We start from the raw sequence: 23,339 nt of genomic DNA, 5'->3' as shown, positions 1-23,339 counted from the left end.
TTATTAAGGCTTTTGAATAAAATACATCAAGTATTTAAGAAAATCAATAAGATTAAACATCATCTCAATCATAGGAAGAATAGCCAACACAAAAAGGATTACTTAGGTAAAATTTCCAGATTTTGAATGGTAACTTCGAAGGCCTATTTCGGGCTCATATCTTAGCCGAATGTTATGAATAATATACTCAAATCGAAACCTTGGATCTCTAGTTTCTGAAACAACAATCAGATTCAAAATAAAAAATAACTACAAGTTATTTCTCAAAAATTGAAGCAAGGCAAATTACTCGGACAATAAATTTTCAAATTTTTATCAAAGATTACAGGGTTGTTATAAGCTCAAAACGTAACCAAAATCATGCATGTAATATATCGAAACGAAGCTTAGGATGTTTAGTTTATGGAACAAAAAGTGGATCTCAAATTGAATATAACCACAAAAAGTTATACCCCCAAAACTAAAGTATGGTCAGATTACATGGAAATAGTAAGTTCCAGATTTTAAACAAAGATTGACAGGGCGATTATAACCTCAAAACTTAACCAAATAATTCTTGTAATATATCAAAACGAAGAAACTGAAGTCTAGTTTATAGAGAAACAAACAAATTTCAATTTGGATGTGAACACATAAAGTTATAGGCCAAAAATCAGAGTAATGATAGCTTACACGAAAACATAAATTCCATATTCGAGTAGGTATTTCACAGGGCACTTATAGGCTCAATACTTGGACAAATAATCCAAGTAATATAAAAAAATGAAGTTTAAGAAGTTTAGTTTCCAATGCAACAAATGGATCTCAATTTGGATATAAACATAGAAAGTTATAGGCCGAAATCAGAGCAATGATAGATTATATGGAAACAAAAATTTTAGATCGAATAGGTATTTCACAAGGCACTTATAGGCTCAATACTTGGCCAAATAATCCAAGTAATATATCAAAATGAAGTTTAAGAAGTCTAGTATGTAACAAATGGATCTCAATTTGGATATAAAGACATAAATTTATAGGCTAAAACCAGAGCAATGAAAGATTACACGGAAACAAAAATTTCAGATTCGAGTAGGTATTTCACAGGGCACTTATAGGCTTAATACTTGGCCAAATAATCCAAGTAATACATCAAAACGAAACTTAAGAAGTGTAGTTTACAACACAGCAAACATATCTCAATTTGGATATAAACATAGAAAATTATAGGCCAAAATCAAAGTAATGATAGATTACACAAAAACAAAAATTTCAAATTTGAGTAGGTATTTCATAGGACACTTACAAGCTCAATACTTGGCTAAATAATCCAAGTATTATATAAAAATGAATCTTAAAAAGTCTAGTTTACAAAGCAACAAACGAATCTCAATTTGGATCTAAACACAGAAAGTTATAGTCAAAATTCGAGCAGTGATAAATTACACATAAACAGAAATTCTATATTCGAGTAGGTATTTCACAGGGCACTTACAGGCTCAATATTTGACCAAATAATCCAAGTAATATATCAAAACAAAGCTCAATAAGTTTAGTTTACAATGCAATAAACAGATATCAATTTGGATAGAAACACATCAAATTATAGCCCAAAACATACAACATGCGCAATTTGGCCAAAAATTTAATAACTTCGAAATGAAGGGCATGAAAAGAATGGAACTTGCCTTGATTGATGATTAAATTTGGAAGAAAAACAACCTACTAAATTTCACTCTCCTTGGGCTCCAACTAGAGAAGAAGAAGAAGTAGTAGAAAAAGAAAGTAAGAAGAAGTAGAAGAAGAAAAAGGAAAAATCAATTGGGAGAAAGCAAAATAGAGAGAAATGGGGGGATAAGGGAACAAAGGAGGAAAGTGAGGAGGGATTTGGGGAATCTCTCCCACCCCACCCCCCGCTTATGCTCTCCCAAATTTGCCCCTCCCACTTGCACACACTCACATACATAACCATGTCCCATTTTGTCATTTTACCTTCATTTTTTTATTTTTCTTTTCTCTTTTTTTTTTAATCCACTTTACACCCATTATCATATATATATATATATATATACATTTATATACACATAATCTCACTTTTAAAATTTTGATTTCCCATTCTTTTTTATTATTTATTTTTTTTATTTTCACATAAAATATTACCAATACATTTCTCAAATAGTAGTACATTTTTCACACATAAATTAAAGACAAAATATTTTTAAACTCAATAATGAGTCGTTATAGTTATAATCATTCCATCACCTAATGTTTAGATTAAGCGAGAGCCATGGAGTGATAGACTTAGAAACTCGGTAACTATATGTCAAACCTCATTAATGTGATTAGATGCCACTTCAGAAAATATCTTTCTTGACTTTCAATCTATCATAATCAGGGATTGTCCCGTCATATTAATAGTAGATCACATAGCACGTTCACCTTATCAAATACTGACAAGGGTGACGGATCCTATTCCCAACACCTGTCTCCATATACACGTAGATGAATGTTCACACTTCCCAATTGGATGGTTCAGCTCATTAGCAAATCCCACACACCAATACACAAAACAATTGTGCTAGTTCAAGTCTAAGGATTAACACACCATCGCAACCTAATAAGTCGATCATTATTCACCATGCCATGTGGCTTGTTATCAGTGTCACATTCGGTTGATCGTTTCCTAACGACTACCCACAGGTTTACTAGTGACATCTCTTGTCATATGGCACGTGACACACCATCGTCTCATTAGTATCCCCATACTGAACGAGGTAGTAACCCCTGTGCTAGTCCATATTCGATTAATTGGAGTTCTCATTCAAAGAATCTAAGGACTATGAATAGTTTAAGAAGTTCTGTTATCAAAAAATCCTATCACGCAGTCTCAACACCTTGAGAATAAGATTCTCACACAAAAGATCCAATGACTCATTCATATAATTGATTAGAGAAAATATGAATGAAGAAAATCATGTCTTTTATTGATATATACAAAAATACAATGAATGCATAAAACAAGCCAACTAGATGCCATCTAAATCTAGCATTAGGGCACATAACACTAACACTTTTGTATGAGAATAAAATTCTCAAAGTGTTGAGACTATGTAACAAGATTATCTGGTAACAGAACTTTTTAGACTATTCCTAATCCTTAGATTCTTTGGATGGCGACTTCGATTAATCGAGTATGAACTAGTATAGGGGTTACTACCTCATTCGTTATGGAGATACCAATTGGGGGATGGTGTGTCACACGCCATATGACATGAGATATTGCTAGTAGACCTGTGGATGGTCATTGGGGAACAATCAACCAAATGTGATGTCGATGACTAACTACATGGCCCGGTGGATAATGGTCGTGTCATCAGATTACAATGGTGTGTTGATCCTTAGACTAGAACTAGCATGGTTATTTTGTGTATTGGTGTGTGAGATGTGCTAATTAGCCAAACCATTAAAATTGGGAGGTTGAAACGTTCATCTATGTGGTTCCGTATTGCTGGTATATAGAGATAGGTGTTGGTAATAGGATCAATCGCCCTCGTCGGTATTTGATGGGGTGAACGTCCTATATAATCTATTATTGATATTACGAGACAGTCCTTAGCCAGAGCATATTGAAAGTCAGAAAGGTGTCATCTTGTTACATTAATAAGGTTTGGCACATAGTTATTGAGTTTGTGAGTTTGTCACTCCATGACTCTTGCTCAGCCAGGACGTTAGGTGATAGAAAGATTATAGCACACGATAATCATCAACTGTAATAAATTCAATTGAAATGAGACTTCACTGCCACCTATACTGTCCTGAATTGCTGCTAGGGGCTATTCAGAAACTCTCGGAATGTCGTTAGGATTTGGATAAGTTTCGGTGATGGGTCAAGAGATTGATCGATATCGAAAAAGATTTCAGTGTTATTTGATTGCTAGCGGGTAGTAAACCTAGAAATTCAGACACCATATAATGTTGCATTTAGTATTGAAATCATGTGCCCAAAATGTCTCTGGAAATTGTTGGTTAAATGTTGACCCTTGCCCTCCTTCTGCCAATAGTGCATAGTGCATAATAATACTTCATAATGCATAGTAAATTGCATGATTGCTTGCATTATTAAAAGGAAGTGGCAAATTCATGAGAAGAATTAAGTGGGGAGAAGAAAGAAGAAAAAGGAGAAGGGGGGATAGTAATAGTTCATAGTGCATAGTAAATTGCATGATTACTTACATTATTAAAAGGGGGGGATTCGTAAGAAGAATTAAATGAGGAGAAGAAAGAAGAAAAATGTGGATGGGGGATTTAATTAAAAAGGGGTAGGCCTTTTGTTCCCTTTTCTTTTTCTCTCTAATTCTCACGTTGTTATCCTCTTCTTATTTCTTTTTCTTCTAAAAATATTCTACTTCCAGAAATATTTTATGTATAATTGTTACAAGTAAAATTTTGAGACATGGGCACTGATGATACACATATCTTCTATGTTTAACACGGGAAGAGATTACCGGAACAGTACCTTACTGCATACTAGTGAAAGAACAGGGAAATTGACATAGCTTCATGATTGGAATAATGCTCTAGACGAGTAGCTTCTGAATTTAAACATGATTCCCTACTCCAAACTCGAATTCTGAGATCACATGATTTATAGCATCAACAGGGACCAGACTGGTTGTAATGGGGCTATAAGGTTAATACGAGTTGTCAAAGAAAATGTAGAGTGTGCAAAGGGTGTGTCGGGATTTTTTTTTTTTTTTTTTAGCATTTATTTTGAAACAGTTATGCTGAATAGCTAAGAGAATTTGCCCTTTTTTTTTTTTTTTTTCTTCTTTTTTTTTTTCTCTTTTTTTTTTTTCTTTTTCTCTTTAAATATGAAAATAGAAAGACAGATTAATTCCCAAAATCACACCAGGTTGGATAAAATTCATATGGTTATGGGTTAATCGAGAGTAACGAAAGAAATTGTACTACAAATGGCTCAAATGGGATAGCAAGGGAGGTTAATTTAAAGAAAGAAAAAAGGTTTAATAGGCTCAAACTGAAAGAAATTGATCCCCCTATCATGGTTCTCAGTCATCTAAGTCAAAGTTTGAAACCAGTCAAATTCATCCGCTATCATACTAGACATTCAAAGCGAATTGATATTTTGAAGCCATTGAAAAGATAAGATAAACAAGAGAGCATATTTAGAGTAAGTGTTATTTCACTCAGAATTAATGGTTATTAGGCTCAAACACTTACTTGGGTAATAGTCTCCACTTCTGTTGAGGGATCATACAATGTACTAATCAGCTAATTACTGTTACCTTTGACTTTATGACCGATAACCAATTTTTAAATTTTGAATCCCCGATGAATGCAAATTACTTATTCTCATGCATAAACGTTTTCAAATAAGAAATCAATGCATCCATGTTTCGTATTGCAAACTTAACCGGCTATCAGTGCATAACTTTAAAGCTTTAGGAATAGCATTATTTAAAACACAATTTTTTTTTTTTTATAAGAGCAGATAAAGATAATCAATTCCCACAAGACAACAAACTAGCAATAGCAAACTCACAGTTAAATATGAACCAAATAATTCATGACTAGACCTTACACCCCCCAACTTGAATTGCAGTAATAAATCAGGGTTGTTAGGAATACCTGTAACTCCACAAGTCCATAGATTTGCTGTGAACTGCTAAAACTTAAACAACAAATGAACACACCATATATATATATATTTATATTTTCACACCAAAATAAAAATTTCATGCAAGTCATAAGATAAGCAAAATGCGTCTCAAGAGTACAAAATGTACTCCTTACTCAGCCACCTTATCATAGACTTTGCTAACAACATTCCACAGTTTTGTTTTTTTATTTTTTATTTTTTTGTTTTTTTTTTTTTTTAAAGAACACAACCAAGAAAAATCCTGCAAGGTGTACAATAACTAGATGCGTCTCAAGAGTACAAAAAGTACTCCTTACTCAGCCATCTTAATAAAGAGCATTTCTCACAGTGATAAATCTAAATTAATCGGACCCCTTTTGCGCTTGTTACTAATTGCCTTAGACCAGTCTATCCGAGGCTCATGAGGATCGTACTGTGGAACATAAGCATGTAATTTCTCTAGCAGCTTATCAATGGTGGATGCAGAAATGAGAATCTTTCTTGCTGAACGAGAAATGAACTGTTGGTCCACAGCCTGATCAAGAAAAGAGAGTAACCCATCGAAAAAATGGTTAACATTTAAAAGTCCAATGGGTTTGGTATGGAGATTACTCTTGGCCCAGGAGATTATACAAAAGATTTCTTCAAGTGTTCCAAAACCTCCTGGTGAAGCAATGAAGGCATCTGACTGATAAATCTTACAAGCCATGCGCTCAGACATAGAAGTCGTTTCTATAAGTTGACCGCGTGTAATCCCGGAAATATGTGGTTCAGCTAAAGGGATTGGCATTACACCTACCACAGATGAATTTCCAAGATGTACAGCTTGTGAAACATAACCATTCAATCCACGACTCCCCCCCCCATATACCAAATTAATTTTTTTCTCTCCTAATTTTTTACCAAGTTCGCTCGCTGCAAGTGCGTAACAAATATCGCTCCCAAGTTGAGAGCCACAAAGTACACATATGGTATTGATTCGACGAACTAACTGGCCTTCCATGTTTGTTCCTTTTGTATGTCCTGAAAAGAAGTTTGGCTATCAAAAGTAGCTATACAACAATTCAACAAGAAATAAATACAAACAAAAATCATGCGTATGTATAAGTAGTTGTGATTGTGGCTCACATCTTCCTCTGGTTTTACGTCCAGAAACGGCTTAAACACTTTCTATGAAGCGGGGATAAGCTTCCCATCCAATTTTCTTATAGATTGGCAAACAGGGTCGTTTTTAGTCAGATTCCCAAGACTATAGCGTTGGTGGTCACTTCTGAACTGGGTCCATAAAGCAAGAAGTTCTCTTTGCACTATTCCACATGGATGCGTCTCAAGAGTCAATCGGATATCATCCAGAGACTCCTTACTCAGTCCATCCTTTATGAAACTAATTTTATCTTCTCGATTTATGGACGTAAACCCCACAGATTTGCATCGTGTGTTACAGGTCCATCGAGCACATTTGTAACAACCATTCACTCTTTTCGCTCTTCTTTTCTTCGCAAAACTACTCTTCCCTAAGCCTGGAAAATGCTTAAAACTAGGTGAAGTTTCACCAGCTAATCGAACTTTTGCTTCGATCAGCCAACGAATATCTTCAGGGATGTTATTAAGCATCAACAACCTAAGTCTTTCACACCTAGCAACATAAATTTTTTTCAAATCATTCTGCGGGAGAGATGGATAGTACTTGTGAATTTTTGAGAGATAAAGATCCATTTTTTTTTTTTTAAAAAAAAAAAATTATACTAAGAAGAAAGTAAAGAACTATAAACTTTACAAAAGGGATGAGAGTACCTGATCGGAGAATAACACAAAGGAGAGAAGATTGAGCTCAAGAGGGGTGACTTGCCTCATACAGATATGGAGTCTCTTATAGAGCAATGGGCATCACTATTCTACACTCGACTCGAGGCATGCCATAATTGCACCGTCAGACTTGACGTCGTTTAGCGTCTCATTTTTCAACATTTGGCAGTGTGCCTTTTTTTTTTTTCAACGCTCGGCGCCTCTGTTTTCAACATTTGGCAGTGTGCCTTCTTTCTTTATAGGGCAGTGTGATTGCACTGCCCAAGAAAAGATGGCTACCACCAGCGTCAATTCTGTCTCTCTCAATTCAATTTTTTTTTTTAATTAATTTTGTTTTAATTTTTTTTTTTTTAGGTAAAATTTTGTAGACACCTTACCCCCCAACTTAAATTGCGTATTGTCCTCAATTGGCAATAAAAGGATAGAAGATAGGCATACCTGGCGGTCTTCAATACATAAACTCGTATGAAGAAATTTTATTTAGACGATTTTATCAAGAGATGCTTATTCTTTCTTTTTTTTTTTATTTATTTTTTTCTTTTTGTTTTTGCCTTAATCTCCCCGGCAACGGCGCCAAAATTTGACTGCACTCTCACCCTGCAATTAAAACACAATAAAAACAAATCATAATAAAACTTTTATATTTTTTTATTTTAGTGAGAGGTTTATACTCGCCAGTGTACGAGTGCAGTTGTAGTCCAAATTTATATTTATATTTTCTGGATGAATCCAGGTCGTCCACTGAGAGATTTATTTATGGCAAAAGAAAAAGAATGTCACACACACGCACACGCATTTGGACAAATTGACAACAAGATTTTTTATGGTTTTGTTTTTAGACAACAGATACTAGAAAATAAAGTAAGGCAAAAATTAAAATAAACATTAAACGTAAAAATATGAATTTGGATAGTGCTTGAGTTAAGACAATTTCAGTACCAACCCGTTGATTCCCAAATTTTAGCATAAAAGATTAGCAACATTAATTTAATTTCAGATATGAGGGTTTGTTATTAAATGCAATTAGAGATGATGATAGTTCTAGGTTAAGCAATCCCCATACATGATATGCGGGATTCTAATTTAAGCAACCACCATAAATCCAATTGCAATTAATACACAAAACAACTAAATTAATCATCCGGATTTGGGTATGATAGCGTTTCCAGTTCTAGTAACTCTCATACATGGCATGAAAGCTCTAAGTTAGGCTTACGCTCCAATCCAAACCTAGTGATTTTTTAATAATTAATACACACTCATACTGAAATTAATGTTACTTATTTAAAGCGCAGCTTTCTTTGGGAATCATTGGCGTTGGACACTGTCCTTGCCTTAACCCAAGATTAGATTTAGCTACTCATTTTTATTTGAAAGTTAATTGACATAAATTTAAATGACGTAATTTAAATAACAGAATTTAAATGACAAGAAATTTAAAGGCATAAACTAACCGGCCATTTAGGCGGTGAATAATTAAATGACAAGAATTAAAATTGCAGAAATTTAAAAGCACAAATTAACCGGCCATTTAGGCGGTGAATAATTAAATGACAAGAATTAAAATTGCAGAAATTTAAAGGCACAAATTAACCGGCCATTTAGGCGGTGAATAATAAAGTAATAATAAATGACATAAGAATTTAAAAGAAGAAAGAAAAAAAAGTAAGATTATAAGAGAAAGTACTAAAGAAAATGAGAAAGAACAAGAACAATTCTCAAAGAGAGAATTATAAGGAAACAACTAAACTTTTATTCAAGAATAATAATCACACTTACAAATGCAATCAAGTGAGCTATTTATAGGCCACAAGATGCAATACAAACCACACAATTTCAATTATTCAATTAGACATAATTATATCTAATGGGCACTCACACACTTAAAGTTAAATGGATTTTAGCTATAATACACACCTAATATTAAATGGATTTTAGCTAAAATACATACCTAATAAAGCACTCATAAAGTTAAATGGATTTTAGCTATAACATCTACCTAATAGTTAAATGGATTTTAGCTAAAAAACACACCTAATAAAGCTCTCACATAAAAAATAAAAATAGATTTCTATAAATTGGTTTTTAATCTTCATTAGGATTAAAAATAATCCTTGGGCCTTCTCAAAATAATATTTTCCATGGGTTGTTCAAATTGGGCCTTAATTCTTCATGGGCTTGAATTCTTCATGGACTTGATTTCTTCATGGATTTGATTTCTTCATGGATTTGAATTCTTCATGGACTTTAATTTTTCATGGGCTTGATTTCTTCATGGGTTTGATTTCTTCATGGATTTGAATTCTTCATGGACTTTAAGTCTTCATGGGCTTGAATTCTTCATGCCTAAAAAAAAAAAATAATAATAATAATAATAATAATTTAATGTTATTAATAAATTATATATTATATATATGTATTACACATGGCACATATATATATTAGATTATATTATATATATATATATTACATGCATGCATATAATGATGTATATGTATTATATATAATTTTATATATTATTATTATTATTATTAAATTTTACTTTAAAATTTCATTTCATTCATTTTTCAATTTAAACTTGCATATAACCATAAAATATATATTAATATCTAATTTAAACCATTTTTAAGATCAAAAGAAGGGTATAATTATAACAAAATTTTTACAAAATTAACCACTAATCAACTAGATGTTGACAGACTAGGACCACCACAACGTGAAGTGAATACGGTCTCAGTACATAAATTGTTTCTGTAGCCCAACCTTATATCAGACAATAGATATACATTTATTTATATATTCAATTATTGAATATGTGTGTTACTTAAATACCCAAGCTATGTATGGCATGTATATTATATTCCGCTACATGTATCTAATACACGATAAAATTTTATTTTTTCCTGTACCGCCATACTAGTAATTCACTTCAATCCTAAATAGTTCAAAATTAAGATTCTTATAGATGACATCTATCTTGACATTTTGAAATCTATTAGGATTAAGATTTTTACAAATAACGTTTATCTTAAGATTTTGGAATCCATTAAAATTGAAATTCTTATAGATGATATTTTGTAATACCCCAAGAGCCTAGAGAATTGTAGTATATATCGAGAATAAGTAAATAATGGAACAATACCAGCTAGATATCTTTTGGATTGAATGTGGATAAAGAACTCTCGGGTTAAGCGTGGTTAAGCTAGGGAAGCTTCAGGATGGGTGACCTTTGAAAAGTTCGCGTAGACCCATCAGGGTAAGTTGTTCTGCTCCTTCCTATCGCTCGATATAGAATGTTACAAGTGGTATCAGAATCGACCCTTGGTGAAGGCGATCCAATGGGGGCGGGGAGTGGCGCTGGAGCTCAAGGGCCTATACAAGGAGCGACTTCTAATAGGATTCTAGGATGACAACTCCCTAAGATGAGAAGATCTGGGACCAGTTATAAGGTCGCATAACGAGAATGTCATGTGCTCAAGAGGGGCAGAATGTAATATCTCAAGAACCTAGAAAAATGTAGTATATATCGAGAATAAGTAAGTAAGGAAACAACATCACCTGAATACATTTTGGGCTGAATGTGGATAAAGAACTCCCGGATTAAGCGTGCTTAAGTTGAGAAAGTTTCAAGATAGGTGACCCTTAGGAAGTTAGAGTAGGCCCATTAGGACAAGTTGTTCTGATTCTTCCTATTGCTCGATACGGGATATTACATATTTATCCCAATATTTCGTAATCATTTTAGAATTAGAATGTTTTATGGATAATTGTCTATTCCTTTCGTAAAATATTCGAAAAAAATTTCAAATATCAAAGTTATCTAATTTTCGCTTTGTGTGGAAACCCCCTTTCCTCCAAGGTTTACAGAAAAATTTATACTTTTTATTTCAAAGAATTATTTTGAGTTTTTTTAATAGATTTTTGTCTATGACACAATAATTTTAATTTGAAGATCAAAGACTAGACCGATTACTTAGAAAACAGTTCAATAAATTAATTTTGTTCATATTTAAAATGAATTTAAAAAATGTATATGTACATACATGTATCTAAGCAAAAAATTAACAATAATTTAACTTTTAATTTTTAGTTCAACAAAATAATTTAACTTCATATAGGTATGTATATATATATATACATACTTGGTTTCTGATCCAAATTGGACCAAATTGAAAATAAAAAATTGTTATTTTTCAGATTGAAAATCAAATTGAGATAGTTCAATCTTGGGCGGGATAAATATTTTTGGTCTAAAAATAGAATAATGCAAAAACATAATATCAAATAAATTGATTTTGAAAATTCAAAAAAAATAAAAATAATTAAAAAACGTGGCCAAATTTTAGAAAGTATCATTGAGATAGGCACTGCTTACTTTGTGTTTTTAGAAAATAATATACACTTCTTACAAACTCAGTGAGAATCCAGCTAATGACAGACTTCACGTTTAAGTACTATGATTAAAGCTTATTTAAGAAGAATTATTTTTGAATTATAAAAATTATTTTTTATTATATATATATTTATACTTTCTAAACATTATATACATAAATTATATTTCCTAATTATAGAATAAATTAAATTATATTTTTAATTTATACAAATATAATGATAAGGATGTTAGGAAAAAAAAGATAAATCCACCTTATTAAGAAAGTTGCGTCACCAAAGTCACCCCAAAAGTCAACTTGTGAGATTGATTTTGACTAGATAACAAGTTAAAGACACACTCAAATGAATTCAGACAAATTCCTAAGCATACTTCAAGCAAAATAAAAGGTAAGTATTATTATCCATTCAAATATGTAATTACAATTCGAATTGGAGAGATCTTGAAGACCTATCAAATAAGCATTCAATGTGAGATAATTCCTATCTAATAAACCCTCAACTCAAGGCAGTCTCTATCGTGACATAGTAGGGAGAATTAAGGAATTGGCATTTCAAAACCCTCTTAATGCCACGTGATCTAACATTCACAACCTCAAGATAAGATAAACAACATGGGCTTAAACAATCATAGTTCAAGTCAATCCTGAGGTCACGAAATGAGAGGATATCAATTAATCTTCCATGATATAGGTAGAGTTTGTAACATCCTACTTTTCAGGCATGTTATAACTTAAGACAATTTTGGAATAATAAATTTTTTTCTTTTAGACTTAAAGTTAAATCATATCATTCCTCATATCTATTCTAAAATTTTCATACATTTTATCGAAAGAGAATCATTATATCCATCAAATGCAGAAGTAAAGATCAAACCTAACATCTTAATATTAATTGAAATTCAGTTCTTACATCATCATTCATCAACATAACTTAATACATAACATAAGTTCTCAACTAACATTAACCCTATATAGAGTTATACATCATTATTCCTCAAAACGTTCAGAATTCAAAATAACAGAACTTAAATACATGGGCTACATAACATACATTTAATTCATCATGCACTCTGCTAAGTGTCATTTCATGCCTCATTCATCTTTATTTCTACTACAATCTCCATCTGGAACGTTTGAATATTCTAGGGGCAAATCTCAAGTTAGATGATGAATCATCTAAGTAAGAGAACAATAAACATATTTCGTGCATGAATGTAAAATACAAAATGTCCTTTCCATATCATTTCGGTTTTAGTCGATCGCACCTAACTGCTGCTTCTTATTTTTATAACTTTCTTACTAGGTCGAGGTGTATGGGTGTACCCTTGGTAGAGCAACGGTGCCAGTCCATAATCCCAAACCCTTATGCAATACATGATCAATAATATTATCGTGAACATATGCATAACAACATAATAAAATCATTTACTTAAAATCGGGTTTTGGATTGAACTACTTACAAACTAAGCATTTTCCATAAAACTAAATCCAGTTGGAAAGTACCACTTACCTTCTCAAATTTATCAGGCTACTTCGATATCCGTGCCTTATCTCGAAATATGTGCATCGTCTCGATTTGCGTGTCAACCTCAAAATTCGCACAAATCACTTCAACTTTAAGCCTCAAAGCATCCTAATCACCATATTTATTTAAATAAGCATTAAAACCTATTTTTTCATAATTTCTTGCATTTTCTTTATTTTTCTCTTTATTTCTGCCTATTTTTCCTCAATAAATCTAAACTAAATATTTCTCAAATATTTCACTATGAAAATTCATAAAATAATATTCTTGAATTTCTGAAATTTTCTAAGAAATTTTACTTATCTTAACTTAGCCTCTCAGGTTTCCTCGGTATGCATGCCATATCCTTAAAACGCGTGCTCAAACCATTTTTCACCCAAAATCTCTGAAATATTAATAAATATCCATTTCCTATTTTTCTAGAATTTTCTAGCATTTTTTCAAAAAAAAAAATCTATTTTTTACCTAAATTTCCTTTTTTTTTTTTTTTTCTTTTCTTCCTCCCTCCTTCCTCTATTTCTTCTTTCTTCTTGACTGCACGACCTGCGCGTACTAGCCATGCCCGCTGCCCAATTCGGCAACCGCCGCTAGCTGCATTTCCATCGCCGTCGCCGGTTGCCACCATCATCCGCACCACCTCCCTTGCTGTTTCGCTGCCCACCGCCTGCTCCGTTTCGCTCGGCCATAGCCGCCTGCAAGCTCTCGAGCTTGCTGCCATGGACGAGGCTATGCTACCGCTTGATGAGACAACTCATCTCGATCGCCTCCGCCCAAGTCAGAAACTTCTCGAGGCTCCATTAAGTTGACTTAGTCGCGGCTTAGCTCCGTCGAGCTTGCTGTCGCGGCCGTGGCTGCCTTCGGTCACTCCATCTCCATTGCTAGGCTCTCTCTCCTTTCATTTCTTGCTACTTCCCTCTATCTCTGTACTCTTCCTTTATTTATAGGCTTACACCATTGCCTCACGCCTACCTCGCCCATTTTTCCTTGCGTGCAAAATCTTCCAAATCATGCAGGGCTTGGAGATTTAGAGTTGCAAGGCATGGGTACGTTGCAGAGGGATGATTGCCATCCCGCGCACACACAACCCACATACATATTTATATATATATCACTACATATTATATTATAATAATATAAAAAATTTATATTTAAATCCCAAATTTCATCTCTATTACACTTGTGAATTTCCCTAATTACAATTACATCCTCACACACTGAATTAAATTGCATTCTGATACTGAAAACACAAAATTAATAATTCAAGATTACTCGATAATAACGATTCTGTCCCAGTATCCTCACTGGGCTATCGTTTCATCCCAAAACCACTAAAAGGTTGCTCATTACGAAAAACCGGAGCCCCCTCAGACTTCCATTGACTTCCCAAAGGTCCCCTACGACAATTCAATTTTACAGCCTAAATGACAGCTACATTTTTGTTGTACCAAAAATTATTCTTGATTCGATTTTTTTCGATACCATAAATCTTATCTCAGAACGTTCATCGAGACCATATCATTTTCTTTAGACAATTTCACCCCGAGACATTCCCTGCAGTCGATTCAATACTTATAACTACTTTCAAGCCAATTTTTTGGTATTCTAAATTTGCTTAAATTACGTGGCAACCTCAAAAAAATATGGGTTCTCTGAGACTCTGCCATGCTTATCATAATAGATATAAAAGAACTTCAAATGGGTGAGCCAAAGGTATTGATATTCATTATAATTCTCATTATTTTTTAGTTTTCATAATCATTTTTTGAGTTAAAGTATGAGAGTGGTATTGTTCTAGTTAAGCCCCAGGGTAGTATTTTCATGTTTTCTGTCTATGTGAACAATTTTAGTTCACCTCAGTAGTTTATGTGATCAATGTCTCGCTCAAATTGTATAAATTCAAATGTTGGTCGATTCTTACTCCATCAAATGATTTTAATATACATAATATATATAATTAAAAAAGTGAAATGGTGGTGGTGAACCACCACCACCCATCATTGATCAACATGGGTTCAATGAACCCTATTGCGGTGATGATGAGGTTTATCATTAAATTATTAGTAAAAGTGAGTGATGTAATATTCTAACATTTTGAGAATAATAATAATTAATTTTGTATTAAAATTTTTTTTTGACATCAATTAGAAATTATAATTGAGAAAATTAATAGGCTTAGAGTTAGTGGGCTAACTTGAAAAATGAATTATTAAGTAAATGGGCTTAGAATTAGTAGCTTAAGTTGAAAAAAAATAAATGATAAGTAAATGAGCGTAAAATTAGTGGTCTAAGGTGAAAAAAAAAAAAAGAAGATTAAGTAAATGGGCTTAGAATTAGTGGGCTAAATTGAAAAAAAAAAAAAAAAAGATTAAGTAAATGGGATTATAGTTAGTGGGCTAAATTGAGAAATGAAAGGCTAAATAAATGAGCTTAGAGTTAGTAGGTTAAGAAAGTAGGCTTAAATTTATGGATTAAATGAAAAAATAGTCCATTCAAAATAAGATTTAGTTGAAAAATAATTAAAGAAAAAAATAATTAAAGATAGTGGGTGAAATAATGGAGAAATGTAGAGACAAAGTAGAGTGTGGACAAATAATCAAAGATAATGGGTGAATTAATGGAGAAATGTGGAAGACAAAATATGGTGTGAACAAATAATCAAAGATAATGGGTGAATTAATGGAGAAATGTGGGAGACAAAATATAGTGTGAACAAATAATCAAAGATAAATGATGAATTAATGAAGAAATATGGGAGACAAAGTAGAGTGTGGCCAAATAATCAAAGATAATGGGTGAATTAATGGAGAAATGTGGAAGATAAAGTAGTGTATGGACAAATAATTAAAGATTATGAGTGAGATTTAGTGAAAAATAATTTTAAAAAAAATGATAAAATAATAAAAGATAGTGGATCATTAGAATTATACTAAACTTAATTCAACCTCTATAAATAGAGGAAACTTAAAAGGTTGGAGGACTTGAATTAGAAAGAGAAAGGTTGTAAGAAAAAAGAATTTGAGAATAAGAGAGAAATTTGAGAAAGAGAAAGAAAGAATATAGAGAAAAATATCAAAAATTTCTAGAAAAATCCTATAGGTTGGGTTTAATAGTTCGTGTGAAAATTTGTGACAAAATGCGTTGTTGGATACGCAAATCGAGACTTCATCGCAATATAGAAGAATACCGAATCACTCCGCGGGAAGGTAAGTTATCTTCAAAAATTTCTTTAAAAAATTCATAAATATTAGAATAATATTTTAGAATTTTTGATGGTGAAATTGGAGGAGAAATGCATGATTAGTATTTATTATGGATTTTTTAGATAATAGATGCTTGAAAATCAAAGAGAAAATGAGAAATAAATAGAACATGGATTTTTAAAATTATGAGAAAATTTTTGGGGCTTAGGAATATTGTTTTAGGAATTATTGTGAAAAGAAATTGAGAAAATTTTATGAGAAAACATTTATTTCATAATCTTGAGGAAATAATAGGAGGAAATTGGAGAAATTAGAAAAATTAGAAATCTGATTTTTTTAAGTAATTATGATATCAGGGTATGTTAAGGTTCATAATTGAGTACTATTGGAAGTCTGACGTGAATTTTGAAGCAAAATTATGCTAGGGGCAAAATTATCTTTTTACAAGGTAAGTGGTATTTTTCAACTGGACCAAGTGTTATAATCTTATCACGTCGTCATGTCTTGATGTGAACATATCATTTGGATTGCATTTACATGTATTGATGACAAAGTATGTATATGAGCATGATGAGATTCACGGTCATACGTTGCATGGGTTTGGGATTAGGTACTGGCGCCGTTGCTTTTGCCAATGGTGCACCCATACACCCCGGTCTGGCAGGGAGATTGTAAAAATGACGAGTAATCTTAAGGTGCAGTCGATCCAAATATGAGAGTTATGATGTTATGTGCATTGCATTCATACATATACATTATGATGTATTCTTACTTAGATGATTCATCATCTAATGTGGGTTTTGCTCCTGGAACATTCAAACGTTCTAGATGAGGTTTGCAGTGAAGACATAGAAGCGGATGAATGGTAAAGACGCAAGGCATTATGAAGTTAATTTCTACATTTAGTTTTTGTATAAGGACCCGATCATGTATCAGTCGTTCTATGTTATGCTTTAAGTTATGATATGTTATGTTTTCAAGTTATGATGGAAGAAAAAAAACTTATGTCATGTTTCATGTTATGTTGAGAACTTGTGTATTGATGTTTCTAAACTTATCCCATGATGTAAGAACTGATTTATGATTAATGTTATAATGTTAGGTTCGATTCTAGTTTCCGCATTTGATATTTATAATGATTTTCTTTGGAGATAAATGAATGGAAATTTTGGGATGGATAAGAATAATGATATGATTTAGTCTTAGTTTTAGTGGTATTAAAAAAAAAATTATCACAGAATTGTCCTGAGTTTTAACGCGCTTGGAAAATGGGATGTTACAAGTGAGATATGAGCGAAAAGGAAAAAAAAAAAGTTAGAGATGAAATCAAAGATGGGGAAAGATTCTTTTTCATGTCTTGGGTGGTGATGATATACTAATAAGTCTCTTTACTCATTTTCTTGCCAATTAGTTGAGTTGCAAAGCTTAGCCTTTTGATTAGCTGAGTTGAAATAGGGCAAGACACCATTGCTAGCTTAGAGGAAGCAAGGCACCTTCGTTGGCGATAGCCATGGTGTTAAAAGAGAAATGAAGGAGTACAGGGAGAAACAAAGAACACAAGAAGAGAGAAAATAAAGATATTTTTAATATTTTAAAAGATTTAACTCAATTAGGTTTATAATGGCTAAAGAAAAATGTGTAAGACGTGAAGACAAGTTAACTACGAAAGGGTTTTATAAATTTCAAAAGAAAAGTTAGTATAATTATTCCTGTTGTTGTCAAAATACAACAATCTATTTTAATTGAGGAGAGACGCAAGAGTCTTGGGAGTTGTATCTTTGCTGATGGGAATCTGGACAAGCAATTGGATCTGATAAAGATCCAGATCTGATAATCTGATAGGGCTGATGATCTGGTGGCCCAAAATGATCAGGTGACCTAAAATGATCAAGTGACCCAAAATGATCAGGTGACCCAAAATGACCGAGTGGCCTATGACCAAGTGGCCTCGATGACTGAGTGACCTGAGGGTGACGAGTGGCTTTGACCGGGTGACCTAAGGATGACGAGTGGCCTTGGTGACCGAGTGACCTTGATGACCGAGTGACCTGAGGGTGACGAGTGGCCTTGACCGGGTGACCTGAGGATGACGAGTGGCCTTGGTGACCGAGTGACCTTGACGACCGAGTGACCTGAGGGTGACGAGTGGCCTTGACCGGATGACCTGAGGATGACGAGTGGCCTACAAAACGAGAGCACCGTTAGGACGCGGGTGGGGGGTCCCCGCGCAAACCCTCCGATGCTTAAGTTAGAATCTCCAGAGAAAATGAGAAAGTATACTTCGATTATCCAAAATTGCCTACCTCGTGATGAAAGTCGGGTCTTATTTTTATAGTGGAGGAGAGAGAGAGATCTCGCGATATTCTCGACGGGAATCTCGGGGCCCGTTTCGGAATTTTCAGGGCCCATTTGTTTTAGTCAAGAGGAGGGTCATGGGCTGCATCGCCACAATAGGTCACCCGACTGGGTGTCGGGTGACCCCTCACTCGATTTCCACCCGAGTGGTCCTCACTCGGCAGGGCCGAGTGGCCCCCCATTCGGCATAGCCGAATGGGGGTTGCCGAGTGGCCTTGGCCATTTGGCCACTCGGTCATGCCGAGTGGTCTTGGCCACTCGGCTATGCCGAGTGGTTTTCCCTCTGCTGGGCTAAGAGGGTCTTCTTTTCTTTCCCCGGCTCTGTTTTACCTGCCTCGTTTTTTCGAGTACATCAATTCCTAATGTCTATCTATACATATACTATTAACAAGATTTGAATTCATAATCTTTAAACAATAATTAATTTTTCAAACAAATTTAGACCTAGGTCTAATCACACTTCTGTTCAAACAGTGAATGAAATTGAAATCGTTCAAATTTAAAAATTGAACTGAAATCATCTTTTCAGTTTATATTAAAAAATAGGAATCAAAATAAAAAATTTACAATTTAATTATAATTCTTAAAAATAAGGAATCGAAATCGAACCAGAACTAAAATTTATTCAAACTGTTAAAAAATAAATTAAATAAATATAAAATATATAATACAATACATAATAATCGATATTTTTAAAAATAATTTTAATTAAAATAAGGGGGTTGAAAATTCAAATGATGAATTGCGTGGATTTTAATTCCTTTAAATCAAAAAGAATATGTTGCCAACTTAATTTATATAAATTAAGTTTAATTTTTTTTTATTTTGATTCCTTTATCTTTATTTTTATTTTTATTTTTTATTTTTATTAAAAAGAATGTGTTGCGGTTTTCGCAGATCAAATCAAATCATGCAATTTGGAGTAACAAAAAACCACAAATATAAATTTTGCATATTAAAAATGGCCAAAACGGCCTAAACCCCTGTTGGATTTGGATTGCAGACATTACCAACTGGTGGAACCCTAAACCTAGAGGCCTAAATCGGAGGGTTTTGCGCCAAACGCCAAACTTGGAAAATCCGATGGGCAGAGAGATTCTGTGCAAAGAAAGCTTGAATTAATGGAAGGATTGAAGGTATCGGATGTGGATTTGACGGTGTACGTGCACCCATCGAAGGCCAACAAGGTCTCTCAAGCCATCCTCCGCGAACTCAGCTCTTTGCTCTTCAAGTAAATCCTTCTTCTCCTGCTTTCTTTGAATCTCTCCGTGCATTTGTTAGAATTCATCCGATTTGCGTCTTTTGTTGCCTGTAAGAACTAAAATGGATTGTGGAGCTTTTTTGGAGCTCGAGGGTAAACTGATTTTATTCGATGGAGCAACTTGTAGAGATAAATGCACTTTTCAGTAGGCGTTCTGGATATGTGGATGTGATGTTTCCACTGATTAAAATTTTTCAATGAGGGTATGAATATGAACTATGAAAAATGTTAATTTTGTACTTCTTTTAGGTTAATTGCGGTCTGCTTTTAAGAGCTTAAGATGGATAACTGATCTACTGGTTGTCATTTGGATATTTACTATGATTTTTACTCGCACAAAGGGGTTGGGGGGATAACTGCTGGCCATATTGGTAGCTTTTTATTTATTTTTCAATGTGGTTTATGTGGCAGGTTTAATGAAACTTTTGATGGTGTTGTATTGGCTTATGATGCTAATGTTCAAAGTAAAAAGGCGAAGATTCTCCCCGGTGTTCATCCTTACTTTGGCGTGAAACTAACAGCAAAATTGTTACTTTTCCATCCAAGGCCAGATATGCTTTTAGGTAGTTCTGTTATAACCATTCTTAGAATTTACTGGACTTGCTTTTGTGGTATGTATTTGAGGTCATTCCATTACTCATCGAGTCAGGAGGACAAAAATTGCTTGATAATAACACCAGTGAATGTATGGTTTTGTTTTATATCCTTTTTTCTAGGTATCCACTAATTTGTTCAATTTCCTTTGTATGTTCTTTTGTCTGGCATTGCCCATTGTTTAATGTTGTTTTTTTCCATTCCCTCCTGTAATTTTCAGAAGGGAAAGTAGTTAAACTTGGCCAGCAATTGATTCACGTAATTGTTCTTGGTTTTTCTGCTGCGATCATAACAGAGGAAGACATTCGTGAAGAATTCAAATATAAAGTTGTGAGTATTTTTTGACTCTGTTGCCTAAAGATGATATATTTTCTGGTTTTACAGGTTGATAGCTAATGATAAACCTTTCATTATCTTTGGCTCTTTTTTTCTTGCAGAAACGTGGTCAAGAAGTATTTGTTAGTACATCTCACAAGCAGCATAAGATAAAAGTTGGAACCATTTTACGTTTCTTAGTCAAGAGGTGAGTTCTTATATTTGTTTATCCAAGTAGCTGCTCATGTGTTTGTTTTGGCATGTTCCATTTAAATATGACTGCCCTGTCCCTTGGTCCTGATTGGATATACTGTAAGAGAGACTATATGTGCTCTTTCTAGGGCTTAGTATCATAGTTTGCTAGTAATGGATTTATTTGATTATGAGAGAAAGCTGGGAAGCAAGGGAGTTGGTGTTTATTTAAGGTCCATGCAATGGAAATGATATTCTAGTAATGAGACAGAACTGTATTAGCACCCGGCCACCAACACACACACAGAGAACACCCCTGGTCCAGGTTCTCTTGCTGCGGTCATACACCTCAACAATGAATCTTGAACAATGATGCTTCGCATGTTTATGATGTCAAGTTGTGTGTTTTTGTGGTAGTTTAACCCCAAAGAAACAAAAGTTCATGTTATCGATAAATAATTAATCTTCTGATTGGAACCTAATTAATCCTAGAATTGCAAAAAATTGGAAGGAAGCCTTCCCAACAATTGATGATCAGATGAAACCCTAGAAAATCCAATAATGGAGACATGCTAAGCAGATCTCTTCGGTAACAGATAGAGATCCCCCCAATTGCAAGCCTTTAAACTTAAGAAAGATAAGAAAAGAAAGAGAAGAATAAAGTTAAACCAAAGACGTTTTTTTCCTCACTGAAGTAGCCCTTACCATCAGAAGGAAAAATATAAATGCCTAGACAAAAAAACTCCCTTCCCCTCTTTCCTTCTCTTTCTTGGCAATTAGGGTTTTTTTTTTTAAAAGTTCAATTTTTTTCCCCTATTGGTTTTCCTTGCAATTTACATGCAATCTCCTGCCAGCTCCACGAAAGTGAATGCCATGCCAACTGGTTGCTGGCACGCTCAACATTTTTAAGTCAGCATGTTAACAGTTGGTTGAATATTTAAATGGAAATTAGATGTTGGAACACAATTGTAACTGATTTGAAAGTTCAGAGGGGCATTGATAATATTTAAAGTTCATAATAAATCTGGAAAACACATTAGAGTTTGAGTATTCTTTGTCATTTACCCCAAAATATGTAAAACATATTCCCCCTTTTCGTTAATGTAAAGATATTTTTTCAGGTCCAAAAGTTTGACTGGGCTTAACATGACAAATTATTCTGTTGACTTTTAAGAAAGATATATACTGTCCTTTGTTTTAAGTATTTAACATAGATGCAAATTGCAATGCATGTATGACTTGAAGGTTTGATGCCATTGCCTTGTTCTGCTTTGTTCTTCATGTTATCTGTTAGTTATAATTCCCTTATATCCTAGCTCATGTAAGTTTAGGATAAGGAGTTCATATTGTTTTAACCTTGTAGCTTCAATGAAGAGATACTCCATATATCTGGATCTTTGCTCCCAGCTCACACAGGGAGTGTCAAATGGTTGACTAAGACTACGGATGAATGGTCTCATGCTGTCAGGTTTTATTCTGAACTTGTAGCATCAGGCACTAGGTTGTTCTTAATTCTGAAAGCAGGTGCGTTTTGATTTAATTTACTTAACCATTCTTGTTTGTGAAACAATTATTTAGGACTTCCACTAAGCAGAAAATAAGTGAGGGCAGACAGGAAATGCAGAAGCATGAGAAACCAATGGTTGATGTGGCAACGTTTTTGAATACTGATCGTAAGCATAAGAAGTCAAAAAGACAAAGAAGTGAAGATTCTTGAAGGCTGATTTGGAGTACAGATGTTGCAATGCCTTGGCTGCTAACAGTTAAAGCAGTTGTCAAGTACATATTTTTGTAGCTTTATGGATGGAATTTATACCCAATTTTGATTAGCAGGTCTTAGGCTTTTTGTTTCCGTGGGGCAAATTAGATGAAAAATCTTTTTGTTTGTTCAGTAATCAGTTAAGAAAAGCAGCTGGAGAAAATATGTATTTCAATTATTGATTTTTGTAATCCTCTTCTCCTGATAGTTGGAATTTTAGCTGTTGATACTTCGTCCTTGCAAAGATAAATGTTTCAGGTGGAATTGAAAAATCCTATGCTCATTGGCAAAGTTGGTTTTGGG

General features: G+C 33.6%; 1 protein-coding gene across 2 annotated transcripts; it reads left to right on the top strand.

The window, feature by feature from the left end:
* Positions 1 to 19,879: 19,879 nt before the first annotated feature.
* On the top strand, positions 19,880 to 23,265 carry LOC127814011 (uncharacterized). Of its 2 annotated transcripts, none has more exons than XM_052355218.1 (6): positions 19,880 to 20,146; positions 20,588 to 20,739; positions 21,066 to 21,100; positions 21,208 to 21,293; positions 22,641 to 22,745; positions 22,856 to 23,265. In XM_052355218.1, the coding sequence occupies exons 1-6, from the start codon at positions 20,037 to 20,039 to the stop codon at positions 22,992 to 22,994; spliced, it is 627 nt and encodes a 208-aa protein (XP_052211178.1). In that variant the 5' UTR covers positions 19,880 to 20,036; the 3' UTR covers positions 22,995 to 23,265. The 2 variants fall into 2 exon arrangements, with proteins under 2 accessions (XP_052211178.1, XP_052211177.1); XM_052355217.1 differs by having other exon boundaries at positions 19,882 to 20,146; positions 20,991 to 21,100.
* The last annotated feature ends 74 nt before the right edge of the window (positions 23,266 to 23,339 follow it).

Source organism: Diospyros lotus, chromosome 12 (assembly GCF_014633365.1).
Source record: "Diospyros lotus cultivar Yz01 chromosome 12, ASM1463336v1, whole genome shotgun sequence".
Lineage (NCBI taxonomy): Eukaryota > Viridiplantae > Streptophyta > Magnoliopsida > Ericales > Ebenaceae > Diospyros > Diospyros lotus.
Note: the sequence above shows the minus strand (reverse complement) of the source record. Positions and strands in the feature narration are given on the sequence as shown.